The following is an 18,016-nucleotide window of genomic DNA, read 5'->3' as shown; positions in this document are numbered from 1 at the left end:
ATTCCAGACAGAAGGAAAAGCCCCTCTCAAGGCCCTAACCCGGGGCATCTGGTAAAGGTCCAGGACAAAGAGGCGGCCAATATGGCTGGAGCAGACTGGGTGAGGGATAAAGAGTGGGAGGTGAAGTTAAAGGGAAAACAGGGGTTCTTGTAGGCCATGGTAAGCACTTTGGCATTCAAAGCAGTCACACCAAGATGTGACTTATGCTTTACAAGAATACCTCCTACATTAGGTATATACCAAAGGGAGCAAAGGTAGAACTAGTGGGACTAATTAGGAAGTAGGTTATTGTAGTAATGCAGGTGAGAGAAGGTGGCTCGCACCAGAGTGGTGGCATGGAGAAGTGATTGCATGCCAGGTATATTTTAAAAGCAGAAATGACAGAATTTTCTAAGGGGGTTGCATATGCTGCTGACAAATTGAGAAGTTAAGAATGACTCCAAAGCATTTGGCGTGAGCAGCTGTTAGGATAGAGTTGTCATCCGCTGAAATGTGGAAAGCTGTGAGAAGAACCTGGTTTGGGGGAAGAATGGAGTTGTCATTCATTGAGATGAGGAAGAGCTAAGAAGAAGCTGATTAGAACTTGGAAAGTCTAAAATGTATTAGACATCCAAGTAGATAAGCTGAGCACACAGGTGGAATTTGGGCAAATGAAACAGCACTGACTTCCTGTGGTCACTGAGTTAAACAGAGATAGAAGGCATAAAAAGATTGGTCCTGAGAATCTCAAAATAGAGAGTGGCAAGTATGAGAAAATCTCTGCTTCTTAATGTGAGAATAATAAGATTAAGTATATACTGAAGGAAATAACACATGTAAATCCACTAGTTTAGTGCTAGAAAATAGCAAGAACTCCAAAATAAACTATCTTTTCACAGACTGAAAATTCCCTAAGGATAATGAATGTTCCTACGCATTTCTGCATATCTCTATTTACAGCAATGTGACTGGCATATGCTAAATACTCAACAAAGACACAGTAAAACATTCATAATTATATTTCATTGAGTAAATTATTTTATATAAAGAATTATATAAAAAATATTACTACATGATAAAACTTCATTTATTAATCTTTAACTTATCTCCAAAGCTTTGAATAAATACAAAATCATTTTTACCACGTAAGTAAGGTAAACAGTAACAAATTCATTTAAATACACACTATGAGCTTGCTTCCCACTATACCTTGATCTTTTCGTTTTTAAAATTTCTTAGGAAAAACTTCCACATGAAAAAATAATTGTACTAAAAAAGTTACCAAATTTAGGTTTTCTACTTTGAAAATTATTATAAATTTAATCACTGGACAAGTGTCCAAGATGATGACAAGATAAAAATTATGCATACAATTACACAAGTAGTACCCTTCCCTAATGCTTCTAGCAAAGGACAGAGACTAATTAGGAAAGTCTATAAATAAAGATAAATATAATTTAGTAAGACCAGTAGGATTGTGAATGAAAAATAAGTTAAATTAATAAATATGTGTCATTTAATTAAAATAAGATAGATAACTGCACAGGGTAAAACTGAGACTTGAGAGAATTATGCCTCTCAATTATGCTGGGGTATTTCCTGTCAAAGGTATTAACTTCAGTACTATGAGTAAGTGAAAGTATCTGCAAAACTGCTAGAAATCAGAATAAACCTTTCGAGAATATATGTAAGATCAAAAATAGTCATTCAGGTCTCTAAAGAGATTTATGCATCTTTAACAATTACTTAGAGCACTTTGACTAGCAATAAAAGTTTTATGGTTCGAAGTCCTGTGTTAGCATCTTACAAATAGATAAATAATAAAAGATTTCCTTACAAAGAACTTACCAAAATAGCATTCATGTGTGTCTGTGAGTCAGATCAATTTAATTTGTGAAAAATACCTAAAATGTCCTTGGAAAAGTAGGTTATATATTAACATCTTTTAAAATATAATCCAGTTAAAAATAATGCAGAGAATTTTGGTGAAGGTCAAAAATATCTTACCATTCATTTCCTTGCGAAGGGCTTTCTAGTAGTACTCGGATTATGTATAACAAGCAGCTTAATAATTTGAGAGAAAAATTGAACAGGCGTATTCGTAAACCTTTAAACAAACATAAAAGTTTGATTTTTCATTTGAACTTAGTTCACAAACGACTAAAAAGAATTGTCAAAAATACCAACTTTAAGTACAGCATTTAAATTGTATTTAGAAGCGACAACACTATAATTGTCTAAACTCTCTGAGGTTCTTGGTAGCTGAATTTTAATTACCTGAATATTAAAACAAAAAGTGAATTTGACAAAATGCAGGAACTGCAAATGACAGAGCATATTATCTATACTGAGAGTATATCTAGGTTTGAACCATTCAGATGCCACAAAATGTACAGTCAAGGTTAATTCAAGTATGTTTATCAAGTTTAAGCATTTATACATCATAAATTTGGGGATAATGTTTAGCTAGACAGGAAGTCTAGCTGCTTATATATTCCCAGCTTAAGTTACAAATCTGTGCCTTTACAGCACCTTGTAGATTATAGAGAAATTATAATTGCATTGATATAATTATATGTTATATAGTTAAGATTAATTATTTAATTGTATGATGGTATATAAAAGTTATATAATTATAGATTAATTATATTATGTATCATATAATAATAGAGAAATCATAATAGCATATGCTAGGAAACATATACACAGATATTCTCTCTCTCACACACATGTTTTTAACTCAAGCAATTAAATCTTAATTTTACCTAGATTATATACTCATGAAACCTTAAAATTCTTGTTGGAATTAAGTCTGTCATGTATGTATCTTTTAAACCATGTAGGTCACAGTTACGTGGCCTACAATATTTAATGGTAAAGAATATTAAAATTAAGCAAAATATACATAAAGTGTAATTAACAGGAGCATTACCTTCCCTGCAATTACCTAGTGGTATCTGACTCATGCATTAGGAATAAAATTTTGATAAAGGCTTTCCTATAATTATTACATAATAAAATCTAGAAACAAAATTTCACCTTTTTTCCACTCTGCTGTAGGTGAGAGTACTTGTGATAACATTCCTCAACAGGAAAAAGTTAATGCTTATTATAATAATTGTGAAATTTTTCTTAAATTTTCCCATGAAAATGCTGAGCACATTTTATGAGTTAGATTTCTCACAAAGTCTTTTAAATTATTAATCAAATTGTGCTGGTTTATTAAATGGGTCTCTTCAAAGACTGTTTAGACTGCTGGTGAGGTATTCAAACAATGTATCCATCTTTTCTGTCCTGGAAAACCTTCTATTCAGATGACTTAGCTCCTTTAAGGTTATCTCTGTTGAGAGGGTTTCTTGGAGATTTTAAAAAGTCGGTTAGAAAGACATTAGTTATTACTAACCTTAACCTTGAGGTTAGCCTATAATTAGGACTATCTGACCAGTAGGCCTTAATATTCCCTATAGTCCGTATTTGGGTAAGTTCCCACAAGTCAGGCTCCTCTCTTTGAATCCTACCTAACAGAAGCACAGCTGAATTCTGACCACCACAAAAGATTTCAGGGGTCAAAATATACAGAGCTTACACCTATCTGACATGCAGACCTCTCCATTTCTTGTTGATGCTTTAATCAATAAATAATTGCATAGCGGCTTATAATGTATGGCTTTTTTAAAATATGTGGAGTTATGGAAGATAACAAGTATCACCAACACCTAGACCTTGAATGAGTTGAGGAGGTAGTGACTGTGCCAATTGCAAGCCTTCTTGAAGTTTCAATATGTCCCAAATTTGTTTGACAATAAAAAAAAAAGATCACTGGAATATTAAGCTCTGAGATTCACTCTACACTTCCTGATTCAAAATCTCCAGGGTAAGAATCTCCAAGAATCTGCCTGTTTCAGAGAACTCTAGATATTTCTCAGTATTAGGCATAACCGGAAAGCATTAAACTCTTGGGTTCACTAAATCAGACTAATTATTCCCTATTGTGGCCCTTCAGAATCACCAGAGCTTTCTCGAGATACAATGTCTTAGACGTTCTTCATAGTTTGAAGACCCTCTCATTTATTTTCCTCAATGTTTCTGCTAACCCAGATAGTTTGCAATGAGAAATCTATTTATTGAAATGGGACTTGGAAAACTAAAGATGTTCAAGAGGAATTAACATCATTACACGTAATGCCTATAGTTTTCTATAATTTTACTGCCCTGCAGACTAGCAGAAAAGATTTTCAATTTTATCCTTCATATAAAGAATTTTGCAAAAGATTGCACAATGAAATTTTTTGAGGTAAAAATGTATACAAACAGAAAGAGGGAAATGAAATGAATGACTTACTTGATCTCTGGTTTTTAATGAAAAATAATTTTAGTCTCTCTTTAAATGTATTTTCATTCATATAGAATTCAACTTGTACCCTGCAAACAGAAAATAAAAACATATAAACTTATGTAGGTTAAATTATATCTTAATTTTTATAAATATTAATACATATAAACCAGTTTTGTAATAATGTAATTAACACAAAGACTAGTATATATGAAAATTTATTAATTTATTTGATTTAATGCATTATACTATATTTGGGTGAATTCCCTGACATTGAAAATGAGAATTGAGTAAAATCTTGATTTGGGGTAGAGAAGCAGTTATTTTCTAGTTTTAAAGATACATTCAGTTCAAAAATCATATGCAGTCAACTCAATTATCTGTAATAATGATTGTAATGAGTGGTATGAATGATTTAAAACAGTAATAGCAAATAAGTCTTTAATATGTGTTTTGGGAATATTTAGAATCACTGTTTTCCTAATTTTTTTTCTCTGTTGTAAGAATCAACTGAAGCTTGAAAAATTAAATTTGGGCAATAGCTCCCCAGATCTACTAAATCAGAATCTTAAAGAATGGCATGTGAAAATCGATTCTTAATAAACCCTTCACTGCACCTAGAGCCTATTTCTGACACCACACTGTGTTACACTTTACTTTCTTATTAATTTATTTAGTCTAATGTTAAAATATGTATAGATCAGCAAAGAAATGGTAGTGGCAAGTAGAATATTAAAGTTCTCATAGATACAGACCCAACCAATCAATTAATAAACTGAAAATAAAATAAACTACAAAATAATATTAACAGTCTCAAAAATAGTACTATTTTATATATGCATTTGCTTTGTTTCTAAATTCTGGCAAACTGTCTTTCATGTAATAGAGCATAAATAATATTTCCAAAATAGTGAGTGAAAAGAAAAATTCTGCCATTAATAATCACCATTTTTCTTTATTAAGCAAAGATACATTCATTCAAAGTTAGAATATCAAAAACAGCTAAGAAAATATTTTAATGTTTACATAAACGACAAAGATTTGACTTTATTTTTCCTAATAACACAACCCTTTGTATATGTAGTCTGTATAAACCAGATACATACCTGATAGGAAAAAATAACTGACATATGAAGATGTTCATGAATTACAGAAATATTTCACTACTGTGATAATTTAAAATCTCTCTATTCTGTATAATCAAGAAGACCCATGAATAGTTTAAAAGCAATCTTGTGCCATAAAAGAAAAACCTCTTTTTTAATCAATTGCAAACAAAGCTTTATTTGTTAGACCTTTAAAAGACGTCAATGTTCTCTTTTATCTCTTTTCCCTAAAAAAAAATAGTTCTAGCCAATATTTTATAATTTCTCATTTTTTCACCATATATATAAATTGTGAAAAAAGAATCTAGAAAGATTTTCACTTGATAATCTCTCTAGAAGGAAGCCAAGAATTGCAAAGATGTCTTCCAGCAGAACACTTCCGTATGCATGTCTGTGTACAAGCTCACATCCCTACTAACATACTTGCTCACACACTAAAAAAACCCATGCACACACAGACACAAAACTACATGATTGTCTCGTAAATCCACTATTGAATCTGTTTCCCTTGTTTATCAAATGAAAAGTCAGTTCATTTAAAATAAACTAACTATAATACTAATATCAAACTAAATTAGTCAAAATTTATTATGAATACAAAACCAAATTTGAGAGGACATATGGCTATTACACAAGTAATTTAGCAAAGGCCATGCAGATTTGCTTCCTAGAATTATCAAATTTTAAGAATATGAAAATTCTTAAATTCTCTTCTTCAAATAATATCTGGAGTTCAGTACTGGCTGTATAACAGAAGAGTATTTTTTAACTTAAATGAGATCATCTAAACCCTAAAGCCAAATTATATAGAATCTGAAAAACATTGAATGGGGAAAATAGAAGACCCTAAAAAAATTTAATAAATATTAAGAGTTAAGAGTCATATACACAATGGTGATCTTTAAAGATTAAAATAGCCAATGTTACTAAAATGGGAGTATGAATAATGTGATAGTCTATTGAATAGAACTCAAAAGAGAGAAATAAGCAAATTATGACTGAGTTGTTTTTTTTGTTTTTTTGAGACAGAGTCTCACTATGTCACCCTCAGTAGAGTGCCATCACATCACAGCTCACAACAACCTCAGACTCTTGGGCTTAAGTGATTCTCTTGCCTAAGCCTCCCAAGTAGCTGGGACTACCGGCTCCCACCACAACGCCCGGCTATTTTTCTGTTGCAGTTGTCATTGTTGCTTAGCAGGCCAGGACTGGGTTTGAACCTGTAGCCGGCGCAGTAACCACTGTGGTGCTACGGGCACCGAGCCATGACTGAGAATTTTGATATGACCATATTGTAAAGTGGAGAATCTCCAATACATATAAATGTGCCAAAGACTGGATAACAGCTTGTAAGCCACAGTTGTTTTTTTTGTTTGTTTGTTTTTTTCCGAGAGTAAAGACAATTGTGCATGATGTGAAGTGTCTCATTAAATAACTTCTGAATCTCCATCTTATTATAAAATTCTGTGAATTAAAACTCTTAAAGAATCCTGTAATTTCTCCAAGTCAGTATTATCATTGAGAAACATGACTGATATTAAAGCATAATTTATATAAATGTTTTTTTAAAGCAAAAGCAGAAATAAAACAACACAAAACAAAACAAAACAAAACAAGCGAGAACATGTTGTGATCTTTCACTCCTAGATACAGAAAAATGTCCAAAGACACTCTTCCCGGAAGCAAGACATGCTAGTGATAGCTTGTGCTCTCAAGACTTTTCCCATACAGTTCTCTACTGCTCAGGGAGTTAGTAGAGTTTAGTGTTTATCCTTCCCATTGTTTTTCATAATTTTCACTGATTTCAAATATTCTCTCAGTATTTCCTTCTTCAAATTTAAGTGCGCTTTCCCTCTCTCCCTTCTTTCATTCTTCCCTTCCTGCCTGCCCCAGCCAAACTTCCTTCCTTTCTTATTTCCTTTCTCTTTTGAATTCCCTATTCTCCATCCAATTTTATATGAATTAACTTAACAGGACAACTGTAGACTGTGTTAGTGTACTCTTTCTGGATCTTCTCCTGAACCAGAGTTTTGAATAATACACTAGGGCAAATGTATTATAAGCTGGGGCTACAGTGTGTCCACCTAGTGTATTATAAGCTGGGGCTACAGGTGTCCACCACAATGCCTGGCTATTTTTAGAGATGGGATCTCAACTCCTGCTCAGGCTGGTGTCGAACTCTTGAGCTCAGGCAATTCACCTACCTCAGTCATCCAGAGTGCTAGGATTATAGGTGTGAGCCACCACGCAGGGCCTTTTTTTGGGTAGATCTTATATTCTTTTTGAGACATTTATTTCTGAGTGTTTTATCATTTTCCTTACTATTAATATTTTTAAATGTTTTGTTCTGATCTTTAGCTTTCTGTTTTCATATTGTAAATGGCTACCTATTGACCTCTCTTAGATGCAATGATTTGTTTTCACATTCATTACTGAATATTATTCTTTTTTTTCTCTTTCTTTTTTTTTTTTTGGAAACATCACTTTGTCACCCTTGGTACAGTGCTGTGTCGTCATAGCTCACAGCAACTTCAAACTCCTGGGCTTAAGTGATTCTCTTGCCTCAGCCTCCCAAGTAGCTGGGACTACAGGCCATAATGCCTGGCTATTTATTTTAGAAACGAGGTCTCACTCTGGCTAAGGTTGATCTTGAACTATGAACTCAGGTCATGCACCCGCCTTAACCTTCCAAGTGATGGTATTACAGGCATGAGCCACCACACCCTGATATTATTCTAATACTTTTAGGTATGAGTTGAAAAACTCTCCAGATTTTTTGCAATGCTGGAACAATTTTAAATACTGTGGATATTTTTTTCTGTATAACTATCATCAATTTTCCCTAAAATTTAAACTGCCTTAATGTTGACTTTAATTTGGTAATTTTTTTTTCATTTTCCTCTTATTCTGTTTTTTTGGTACTTGAATTCAATGTAACATTCACCCGGGTTCTTCTAAAAGTGCAATTTCCCTGATTCACTCTTAAAATTCTTCTTCAATAACTTTAAAGTTGGCTTCACCATTTTAACAACACACACACACACACACACACACACACACACACACACACTGATCCAGACTGTCAACGAACCATTCTTTCAATAATACTATTTTTCTTTTTGTGAATGTTGATACCTTGAAGTTTGATTAGAATGCCAGAATTTTTGATGACGTTCTCTTTTGAATCTTACAGTACAGATCTAACAGAGGAAGATTTTTTTTCTCTATGTCTCCTTGGTGCTACTTAGTGCTATTTTCCTTCTTCTGATTCTGCAATATGAGTCAGAGTCCATACACAAGATTTGTATTACTAAAATCATCTCAAACAAGGCATTATCTTCCCGATCTCAGTGGGCAGATTCACTAAATGCATATTAGTTCTATTTTCTATTCGTTTGTTGGTGTTTTCCTCTGGAAAAACTGTGTCTGGATGGCAAGCTAATACACTTACAGCAAGCTAATACAGTTCCCAGTATAATTCTCATTCTTAACTTTCACCTGTGCTTCTAGATTGTGGCATTTTCCTAATCCCATATTTAGTGCTCTAACTATCCTCACCACTAGCAAGAATAAAAGCTACATCTTTCCGAAATGTATTACATTACTCTAAGTTTATCCTTCTTTTCTCAAAAGTCATTGTTATAGATTGAATTGTGTACCCCCAAAATATAAATCCTATCTCCCAGGACCTCATGATGTGACTTTATTTGGGAACGGGATAATTGCAGACCTAATTAGATAAGTTAAGGGGAAGTCGGGCCAGGCGTGGTGGCTCACACCTATAATCATAGCACTCTGGGAGGCCAAGGCAGGGGGATTGCTTGAGCTCACAGGTTTGAGACCAGCCTGTGCCAGAGCGAGACCTCGTCTGTAAAAACAGCAAGACATTGTGGCGGGCACCTGTGGTCCCAGCTACTTGGAAGGCTCAGGCAAGAGAATCGCTTAAGCCCAAGAGTTTGAGGTTGCTGTGAGTTGTGACACCATGACATTCTAGCAAAAGGGCAGCAAGGTGAGACTGTCAAAAAAAAATGAACTCATATCATAGAAGGATGGCCCCTTAATCCAAAATGATCTGGTGTCTTTATAAGAAGAGACAAAACACAGATGCAGCAGGAAGATGGCTATGCTAAGACAAAGCAGAAATTGGAGCTGTACTTCCAAAATTCAAGGAATACCTGGAACTACCAGAATCTAGAAAAGGCAAGGGAAGACCCTTCTCTACAGCCTTAGTAGGGAACATGGCCCTACTACACCGTGAGTTCAAATTTCTAGCCACCATTAAACAGTGAGTAAATAAACTTCTATTGTTTTCAGGCACCAAGTTTGTGCTACTGTGCTACAACAGCCTTAGGAAGCTAATAAATTCATTTTCTATGATAGTGACAACAGTTCTCAGTCACACCAAGTAGTTTTTTTAAGTTCATGAGAGTGAGAACCATATTAAGTTTTGTACACAAATATTTTAGTATCTAGCATATTACTTGAAACCAACTAGCTATTAAAGATCACTGTTAAATGCCTGAATAAACCTGAAGCTCCTTCTTTTTCTCACTAAAACTACTTTATAATTAATGATAATTCATCACAGCCTTTTTTAAATTTCAAATTAATATAAGGGTACAAATTATTAGGTTGCACTGTTGGCATTTATTCAGTGAAGTTCAAGTTGTAGTTGAGCCCGTCACCCAGGAGATATGCTGTCTATCCTTAAATTGCCCCCATGAGGTGAGAGTTTACCCTCTCCTTCCTCCCTTCTCCCCCACCTTGAATTTAAGTATGCTTTTTTTTTTCCATGAGGGGATGCAGTTGCTTATCTATTTGTTTCATATTAGTATTACATACCTTGGATACCTGCTTTTCCGTTCTTGTGATACATTTAAAAAACAGTTTTTCTTTAAATTTTATTAATTTACATTTTAAAAATTTATTTGTACTTTTATATTCCTATGATTTTAATAAGTATTTAGAAAGAAAGTACGTGTTAATTGATTTGACTTTTGACAGGATTGCTATGACTTGGTAAGAAAGACATCACTTCTTGGGGCGGGACACTTGTAAGAGGGACTTTATCTAACAAATGCAATCAGTGTAATCTAATTCTTCATCTCCTCAATGAATCCCAAACAATAAAAAAAAAAAGAAAGAAACATTGATTTAATTAATTTTAATGACTTGCTCAAGTTCATACACCTAGAATGAGGACACATGTAAGACCTTGGTCTTTCCATTCTTCTTCTTGTTTCTGGTCTCCTCATCAAGTTGGCACTTTATTTTTATTAGAAGAGTTAAAAATCATTTGTAAAATATTACTCAAAATAAAAAATATTACAAACAGTTGGCGGCACCTGTGGCTCAAAGGAGTAGGGCACTGGCCCCATATGCCGGAGTTGGCAGGTTTGAACCCAGCCGGGCCTTAAACTGCAAAAAAACAAACAAACAAAATATATATATATATACGTATATATATTACAAACATATGTATATATATACATATATATATATTACAAACAGCAGGTCCAAATAGGCATAATAAACAGTGTTTTCTAAGTTCAGCTCCTTGATTATTGACTGTAAACCATATTCTCATCCACTTCTAAATATTCACTCCTAATTTTCGGTAACCAAATTACTTAACAGAGCAATCATTCAAACGTAGGCTTGTAAAAAGTAAATGAATAAATAAGCCCACTATCTATTTTTCTTTTTAAAAAAGTAGTTCTGGGTGCGCCTGTGGCTCAGTCGGTGGGGCGCCGGCCCCATATACCGAGGGTGACGGGTTCAAGCCTGGCCCCAGCCAAACTGCAACCAAAAAATAGCCGGGCGTTGTGGCGGGCGCCTGTAGTCCCAGCTACTTGGGAGGCTGAGGCAAGAGAATCGCTGAAGCCCAGGAGTTGGAGGTTGCTGTGAGCTGTGTGAGGCCACGGCACTCTACCGAGGGCCATAAAGTGAGACTCTGTCTCTACAAAAAAAAAAAAAAAGTAATTCTATCATTTCCTGTTCAAGTTCCACATGGCTTCCAAGCTTTGTTATATGTACACAAAGAACCTCACTTCAATCGCTTTGAAGTTCTTTCCAAGTCATTTCTCTACTTTTTGCCATCTAATTTTAATCATAATTGCTAAAGCTTACCCATACACCTTTAGTCAGCAACACCTTACAAGGAAGCAAATTTAATTCTTATGGCATCCAGTACCATTCTCAGCATTTTAAAAATAAAATTTAGAATAATGCCATTTTTGGAACAGGAACTTGCCATACGCATATAGGCACACATACACATATGCACACATGTACATCCACATGTATTTATGTATGTCAATTCATAAAGATATACAATCTGTGTGACATAATTGTCATAGAGGAATGACTACTGAATGCTAATAATTCATTAATTTCTTTCCATTACAAATAATACCAATAGCCCCCTCAATAACAATTCTCCTTCAGTCCTCTGTAATTGCAACTTGCAGGCAGCTGGAAATGTACAACGTTGTGGTTTCCATGGTTATAGACATTACAGATATACCTTTTGTCCAAGACTCTCTTCAAATTAAAAAACTCACATCTTCATGTGCAATGTTCATTTACTGGACTGCTCTCTGTACTTCCCCATTTTATTTAAAAGAATTAAATTTAAGCAACCCAAATTTGAGTTAAATCTAAGCATAAGAAGAAAAGAAAAATAAATTTAGGGTAAGTATAAAGATACATTTTGTTATCCTTGCAAAGGATTCTGCCTCATAATGTCCCCTGCTCAATTTTATGAGGGTGGGGCAGGCCTGGGCCAAGCCACTAAAGAGACAAAAGGAAAGAAAGAAAAAAGAAAATTGCAAAGAAAAAGATATTTGTGGGCAGCACCTGTGGCTTAAAGGAGTAGGGCGCTGGCCCCATACGCCAGAGTTGGCGGGTTCAAACCCAGCCCTGGCCAAAAAAACAGCAAAAAAAAAAAAAAGGAAAGAAAAGAAAAAAGAAAAAGATATTTGTTCATTTTTATTCTATTAATTATATAAAAAACAGCAAGAAAAAATACACAACATTTAAGGTTACAATAAATTGTATTTGGTAAGGATTACATATCCTTACCACCACTACCTCAAAAAGAAAGAAATCAGGTTCTTCAAGATTATTTCCACTTTTTTCTTCTAACCCTACCTCCATTGTCTCCCATTGTAAATATATACGCAGAAGGCCCCAGAGGTAAAATATATACATATATATGCATATATTCAAAGCACCTACTCACACGTATGTATGTTTGCATACATTACCAAAATACAAAACTTTTTTGCCACAAAAAATGACTTAAAAGCTTCTGTAATATGACTACAGGCAGATACAGCTCCCCTGCCTAGACCCAGTACCCTCCCACTCAAAATTCCTAGCAACCACAACACATAAACACCCTTTTCCTTTTCTGTAAACCTACCTAAAAGAAGAGAAGACGGTAGAGGATACCATGTTATTATCTCTAACTCTGACTGGAATGTTGCAAGTTATTTCAAAACCTTAAAGGAAAATATAATGATGCTCTGACATTCCAGAACACTAGGAATGGCATGATTAAATAGCAAAACCCAGTTTGAGAAGAAATGTGTATGTTTGCAGGGAGGGAATCACTGGGTCTCAAAAAGTCATACCATGCTAGTTGTTAACATGAAACTTGAAACGACATGAACACATTAATATGCTGTCAAAGAAGCACTTCTTACTTTTTCTTAACACTTTCTAACCATAGCAAAATTTTAAATCAGTCCTCCAACAGTTTCTTCCATTTTATACTTCATAGGAAGAAGTCATTATTCATGATTGAGCATAACTCACTGGGACACAAATTTCTTTAAGATTTCTCATAGTACTTAGAACTTAGTACTCTTATGTGAAAGCAACATGTATTACTTGCAATAGGCAAGTTACCCTGTGCATAATACATTTGAAAACAAAGTGACACAATCTGAACAAAGAAAAATAGCAACAAATATTATTTCACTCAATTAAAAAAATAAAAATAAATCTAATGGATTTCCTAGGAAAACTATTAATATTTTTCACAACACTTTGTACCTTCACTATGTATTATGTAGCACAGTGTAAGAATTAACAGAAGGGTGGGCACTGTGGCTCACACCTGTCATCACAACACTCTGGGAAGCTAAGGCAGGATTATTGCTTACAAGCCTGAGTAAGAGGAAGAAACCATCGCAACAAAAAAATAAAAAATAAATAAAATTAGCCAGATATGGTGGCTCATACTGTAGATCCAGCTCCTCAGGAGGCTCAGAGCTTGAGCCCAGGAGTTCAAGGTTGCAGGGAGATAGTGAGTTATACTAAGGCCACTGCACTCTGTTCCAAAGAAAATAAACAAGCAAACAAAAAGAACTAAGAGATAAAGAGATAAAAGCATGGACTCTACAATCAGATGATATACATTTGATAATACATATCACCAGATCTGCGAAGTATTGTTCTCTCTAAATGCAGATACCTGTATTACTTCTATTCAACAAGGTTGTTAGGAAAACTAAGAAAGATACTGTGCGTGTGTGTGTGTGTGTATATATATATAACACTGAACAATGGCAACTAATAACTTTTTCTGGTGTGTTGGTAATAAAAATCATCACTAGAATAAACATTTATAATTGGAAAGACAAAAACCATGGATCACTTATTTCCATTTGATGTGGTTGATTGCTATGAGAATTATTTACTCAGGAAAAATAAGGGTATAAGACAATAAAAAACTTCTTTATTTACTTCAAAACATTCCTACAGATCAATTTCTTGAAAGCAAAAAAATAGTCTGGTTACCTAAGTAAACAGATCATTTATCAAACAACAGCTTACTCATTAAGACTTACTTCAAAGCCCTTACTTCTAAAAAATTTGTCAAGAACTTGGACCATTCCAAATCAGTGTTTTACCTTGAAAGATTCTTCCTTTCGTCACTTCAGCATTCATCTCAAACCATGATAAATATCTCTTCCAGCATCTTTGTCCTGAAACATTACTAAAGCTTACTCACTACGTGCAGGGAGTTTGAATAAACATACCTTTGTTGAATTACCAGGTTTTCTGGTGGCATTTCAATTACTTAAACAACCGTGTAAAGGAAGTTATCTAGTATATCTATATACCTGCCACTAGTAACCTAGTTATTTTTCTCAAAAATAGAAGATGAAACCTATATCATCATTTTTAATGACTGCATGATATTCTTCTATAAACATTCATCATTTATTCACCAATTCCCAACTAATAAATCTTTAGGCTTTGTTTGCAATCATGATCTTTACTTTATAAAAATAAATATAAGTAAATGATATTTTCTATATTAATATAATGTAAAATCTGAATCTAAATTTTTAAAATATACATGTCAAAAACAGCAGTAATCTAAAAATCTAGTTATATTCTCATCATTTTAATAAATAAGCCTCTTTCATAGAACCATCTCAATATAATTTCTCCAATCTGTTTGAGAAAGTAGACAATGAGATAGGAAAAATGTGAAAATACTATACTAGAGAAAAATTCAGTCAGTTCTGTCAAAAATATTATCTAAAACTTGGAAACAGACAAAGGCTAATACTAGATGGTTTTTCAGTGCAGTGATGGACCTGACTTTCTACTTTCTGTGTTATTTTACAATTGTAAAGTATACATTAACAAGGAGAGTTTTGTCTAATCCATATGCAAAGAATTTCTACCCAATTTAAAATAACTTTGAAAGTTATGCCTTATGGGCAGCGCCTATGGCTCAAAGGGGTAGGGCACCAGCCCCAAATGCCAGAGGTGATGGGTTCAAACCCAGCCAATGGCCAAAAACTACAAAAAAAAAATGAAATAAAATAAAAAATAAAGAAAGTTATGCCTTATGGCCCTATAGAAATGAAGGGAGCAGGGGTGGGAGTTGGCAGTAATCCAGCATCTTATTCTAACAATGCCTACAAATACTGTGTTTAACGAATGCTCTGTGGACCAATTTTAATGTATTACTGTTCCCCTTGTTAATTAATTAACGAATTGCATAAATTTTTTGACATGCATTCATTTTATATTTTTAAGGAGGACATATTTTATAACCTCTTAAAAAGTATAATTCATCAATTGTTCCTTAAATTACTAAAGATTTCTTATTCATAACCAACATAATTTAAGTTGGTCCAATCACTCTAGAAAACAAATGCTACTTACATCAAAATATAATCTATACATTCCATAAAATTCCAATCAAAGCCACATATGCTATTTTGTGAAATTTGATATGCCCATTCTGTAATGAGCGAAAGATCACACTATGGAGATTTTTGAGAAGAAGAAGAAAGAGTGGAGATGTCTGCTACCTGATATCAAGATTTATTATGATGAAACAGTAAGGTGCCACAGGGAAGGACAAATTGATTAGTGAGATAAAAGGACTCAAGGAATGGATCAAAAAGAAAAATAAGAACTTTTCAATAAATGAATTTTTAAAATGGACACTTACTTGGCCAAAAAAAAAAAATGAAATTGAGTCTCTATCTCACACTACATAAATTAAATCACCACATTAAAAACATTTTAAACTTCTACTAAAAATTAATGATTTTTTAGACCTCTGAATAAGGGTGCTTCAGATACAAAACAGAAATTCAAAATATGAATAAAATCTTGGCCTAAAAAGGTAAGTGCCTAAACAAATAACTTCAATGAAAGGCTCAGAAAATTTCAACAGCTCAAATTTATCAAAGATAGTAATTATTTGAAAACTTAAAATAGAGTGTAAAGACAAATTCATAATTGAGAGGAGACATTTGAATAAAAAACTGATAAAAGTTAAAAATTGAGAGTATATAAAGAATTCTTAGCAATCATTTCAAAAAAGAGCAAAGGAACAACCAGAGGACATGAACTGGCAATTCACAGAACTTAGGAAGAAATGTTCAACGTCATCAGCTCTCAGAAAATTGCAAACATTTAGTAAGACTATCATGAAATAACATCTTATATCCGTATGATTGAAAAAAATAAAAAATAGTAACAATGCCAAACGTTGCAGAGGATTTCTTGTTAATTGTCAATAGAGTATAAGTTGGTGCACTCATTTTTGTAAACAGTTCGACATTATCTTGTAAAACTAAATTTTTTTATTTCTTTTTTAAAAATGTCAGATTAATATGAGGGTAAAAATGATTAGGTTACAATGCCTGCATTTGTTAGGTAAAGTTCCTGTTGTAGTTATGCCCCACACCCAGGAGGTGTACCACGTACCCTTACATGGTACCCATTAGGTAAGAGTCCACCAAGCCCCCTCTCATCCCCTATTCTCCCAACTTGAATTAAATTGAATTTTTCTCTTATGTGGGCATATATTAGTTCATCTATTGGCTTCATATTAGTCAATATGAAGATACTAGCCTTCCCAGCCTTGTGATACATCACTAAGAAGAATGTGTTTCAACTCCATCCAGATTAATACAAAACATGTAAAGTCTCCATCTTTTTGTGGCTGAATAACATTCCATGGTATACATATGCCACAGTTTATTAATCCATTCATCAATTGATGGGCACTTGGGTTGTTTCCACATCTTGACAACTGTACTTTTAGCTGTGATAAACAATCTAGTGCAAATATCCTTATGATAAAATCATTTTTTTCCTTCCCCTAGATACCTAGTAATGGAATTATAGGATCAAATGGAAGGTCAACTTTTAGTTCTTTGAGAATTCTCCATACTCCTTTACAAAGAGGCCATACTAATTTGTAATCTCACCAACAGTGTAAAAGTCTTCCCCTCTCTCCACGTCCATGTCAGCATCTGCAGCTTTGGGACTTTGGGATGTGGGCTATTCTCAGTGGGGTTAGGTGATATATCAGGGTAGTTTTGATTTGCATTTCTCTGATGATTAGGAATGAGGAGCATTTTTTCATATATCTGTTAGCCATTTGTCCGTCTTCTTCAAGGAAGGTTCTGTTTATGTCTCAAAATTAAATATTTACATATTTATAACCCAATCATCCTATGCTAGATAAATCAGATGGAGAAACTTAAACACCTACACTAGGATGCATGTACAAGAATGTTCAAGTAACGCTCATGAGAGCAAATAAACAAATGAATAAAAAGAAACTTACATATCCACTGACAGGGAAATGGATAAATTATAAAATACTTAGGCAATGGAAAGTTACAATAAAATGAATGAACTATGGTGATAGGCAATATTGTTGGATGAAAGATGCAGCCTAAAACTACATATAGCATGATATTCACTTCTATAAAGTTCAAAAATATTTAAAATCAAATAATGTATTCAGAAGTACCCATACACTGTTTAACTATATTTAAAAAAAAGTTAAAATTAAGGCTAGGGAAGAGAGTGCAGGCAGGAATCCAGAGTTAGATGTAAGTTGCATATAAAATATTAGTTCATTGACAGTCCACTTATTTATATGATCAATAATTAAATTAATTAAGGACTTTTCATGAGAAGACACTTGGAAATTTTTTTTTCTGATTGAAGAACTAGCAAATACAAAGGGGAAAATATTTAAGAAAACTGTAATATATTCAGGGATTTAAAAGGAAGTGAAATAGTTAGAATGCCCTCAACA

At 33.6% G+C, this 18,016-nt stretch overlaps 1 protein-coding gene across 3 annotated transcripts in view; it reads right to left on the bottom strand.

The window, feature by feature from the left end:
• KCNT2 (potassium sodium-activated channel subfamily T member 2) overlaps positions 1-18,016 on the bottom strand; it is a 399,505-nt gene that overhangs the window by 270,280 nt on the left and 111,209 nt on the right. For all 3 annotated transcript variants that reach the window (XM_053607648.1, XM_053607649.1, XM_053607650.1), the window contains exons 2-3: positions 4,322-4,401; positions 1,987-2,086 (exon numbers count right to left, since the gene is read on the bottom strand). In XM_053607648.1, the coding sequence (XP_053463623.1) occupies positions 1,987-2,086; positions 4,322-4,401 (180 nt within the window). The remainder of the gene's footprint in view (positions 1-1,986; positions 2,087-4,321; positions 4,402-18,016) is intronic.

The sequence above is a fragment of the Nycticebus coucang genome, chromosome 10 (genome assembly GCF_027406575.1).
Source record: "Nycticebus coucang isolate mNycCou1 chromosome 10, mNycCou1.pri, whole genome shotgun sequence".
In the NCBI taxonomy this organism is placed as follows: Eukaryota; Metazoa; Chordata; class Mammalia; order Primates; family Lorisidae; genus Nycticebus; species Nycticebus coucang.
This window is presented reverse-complemented; position numbering and strand designations above follow the sequence as displayed.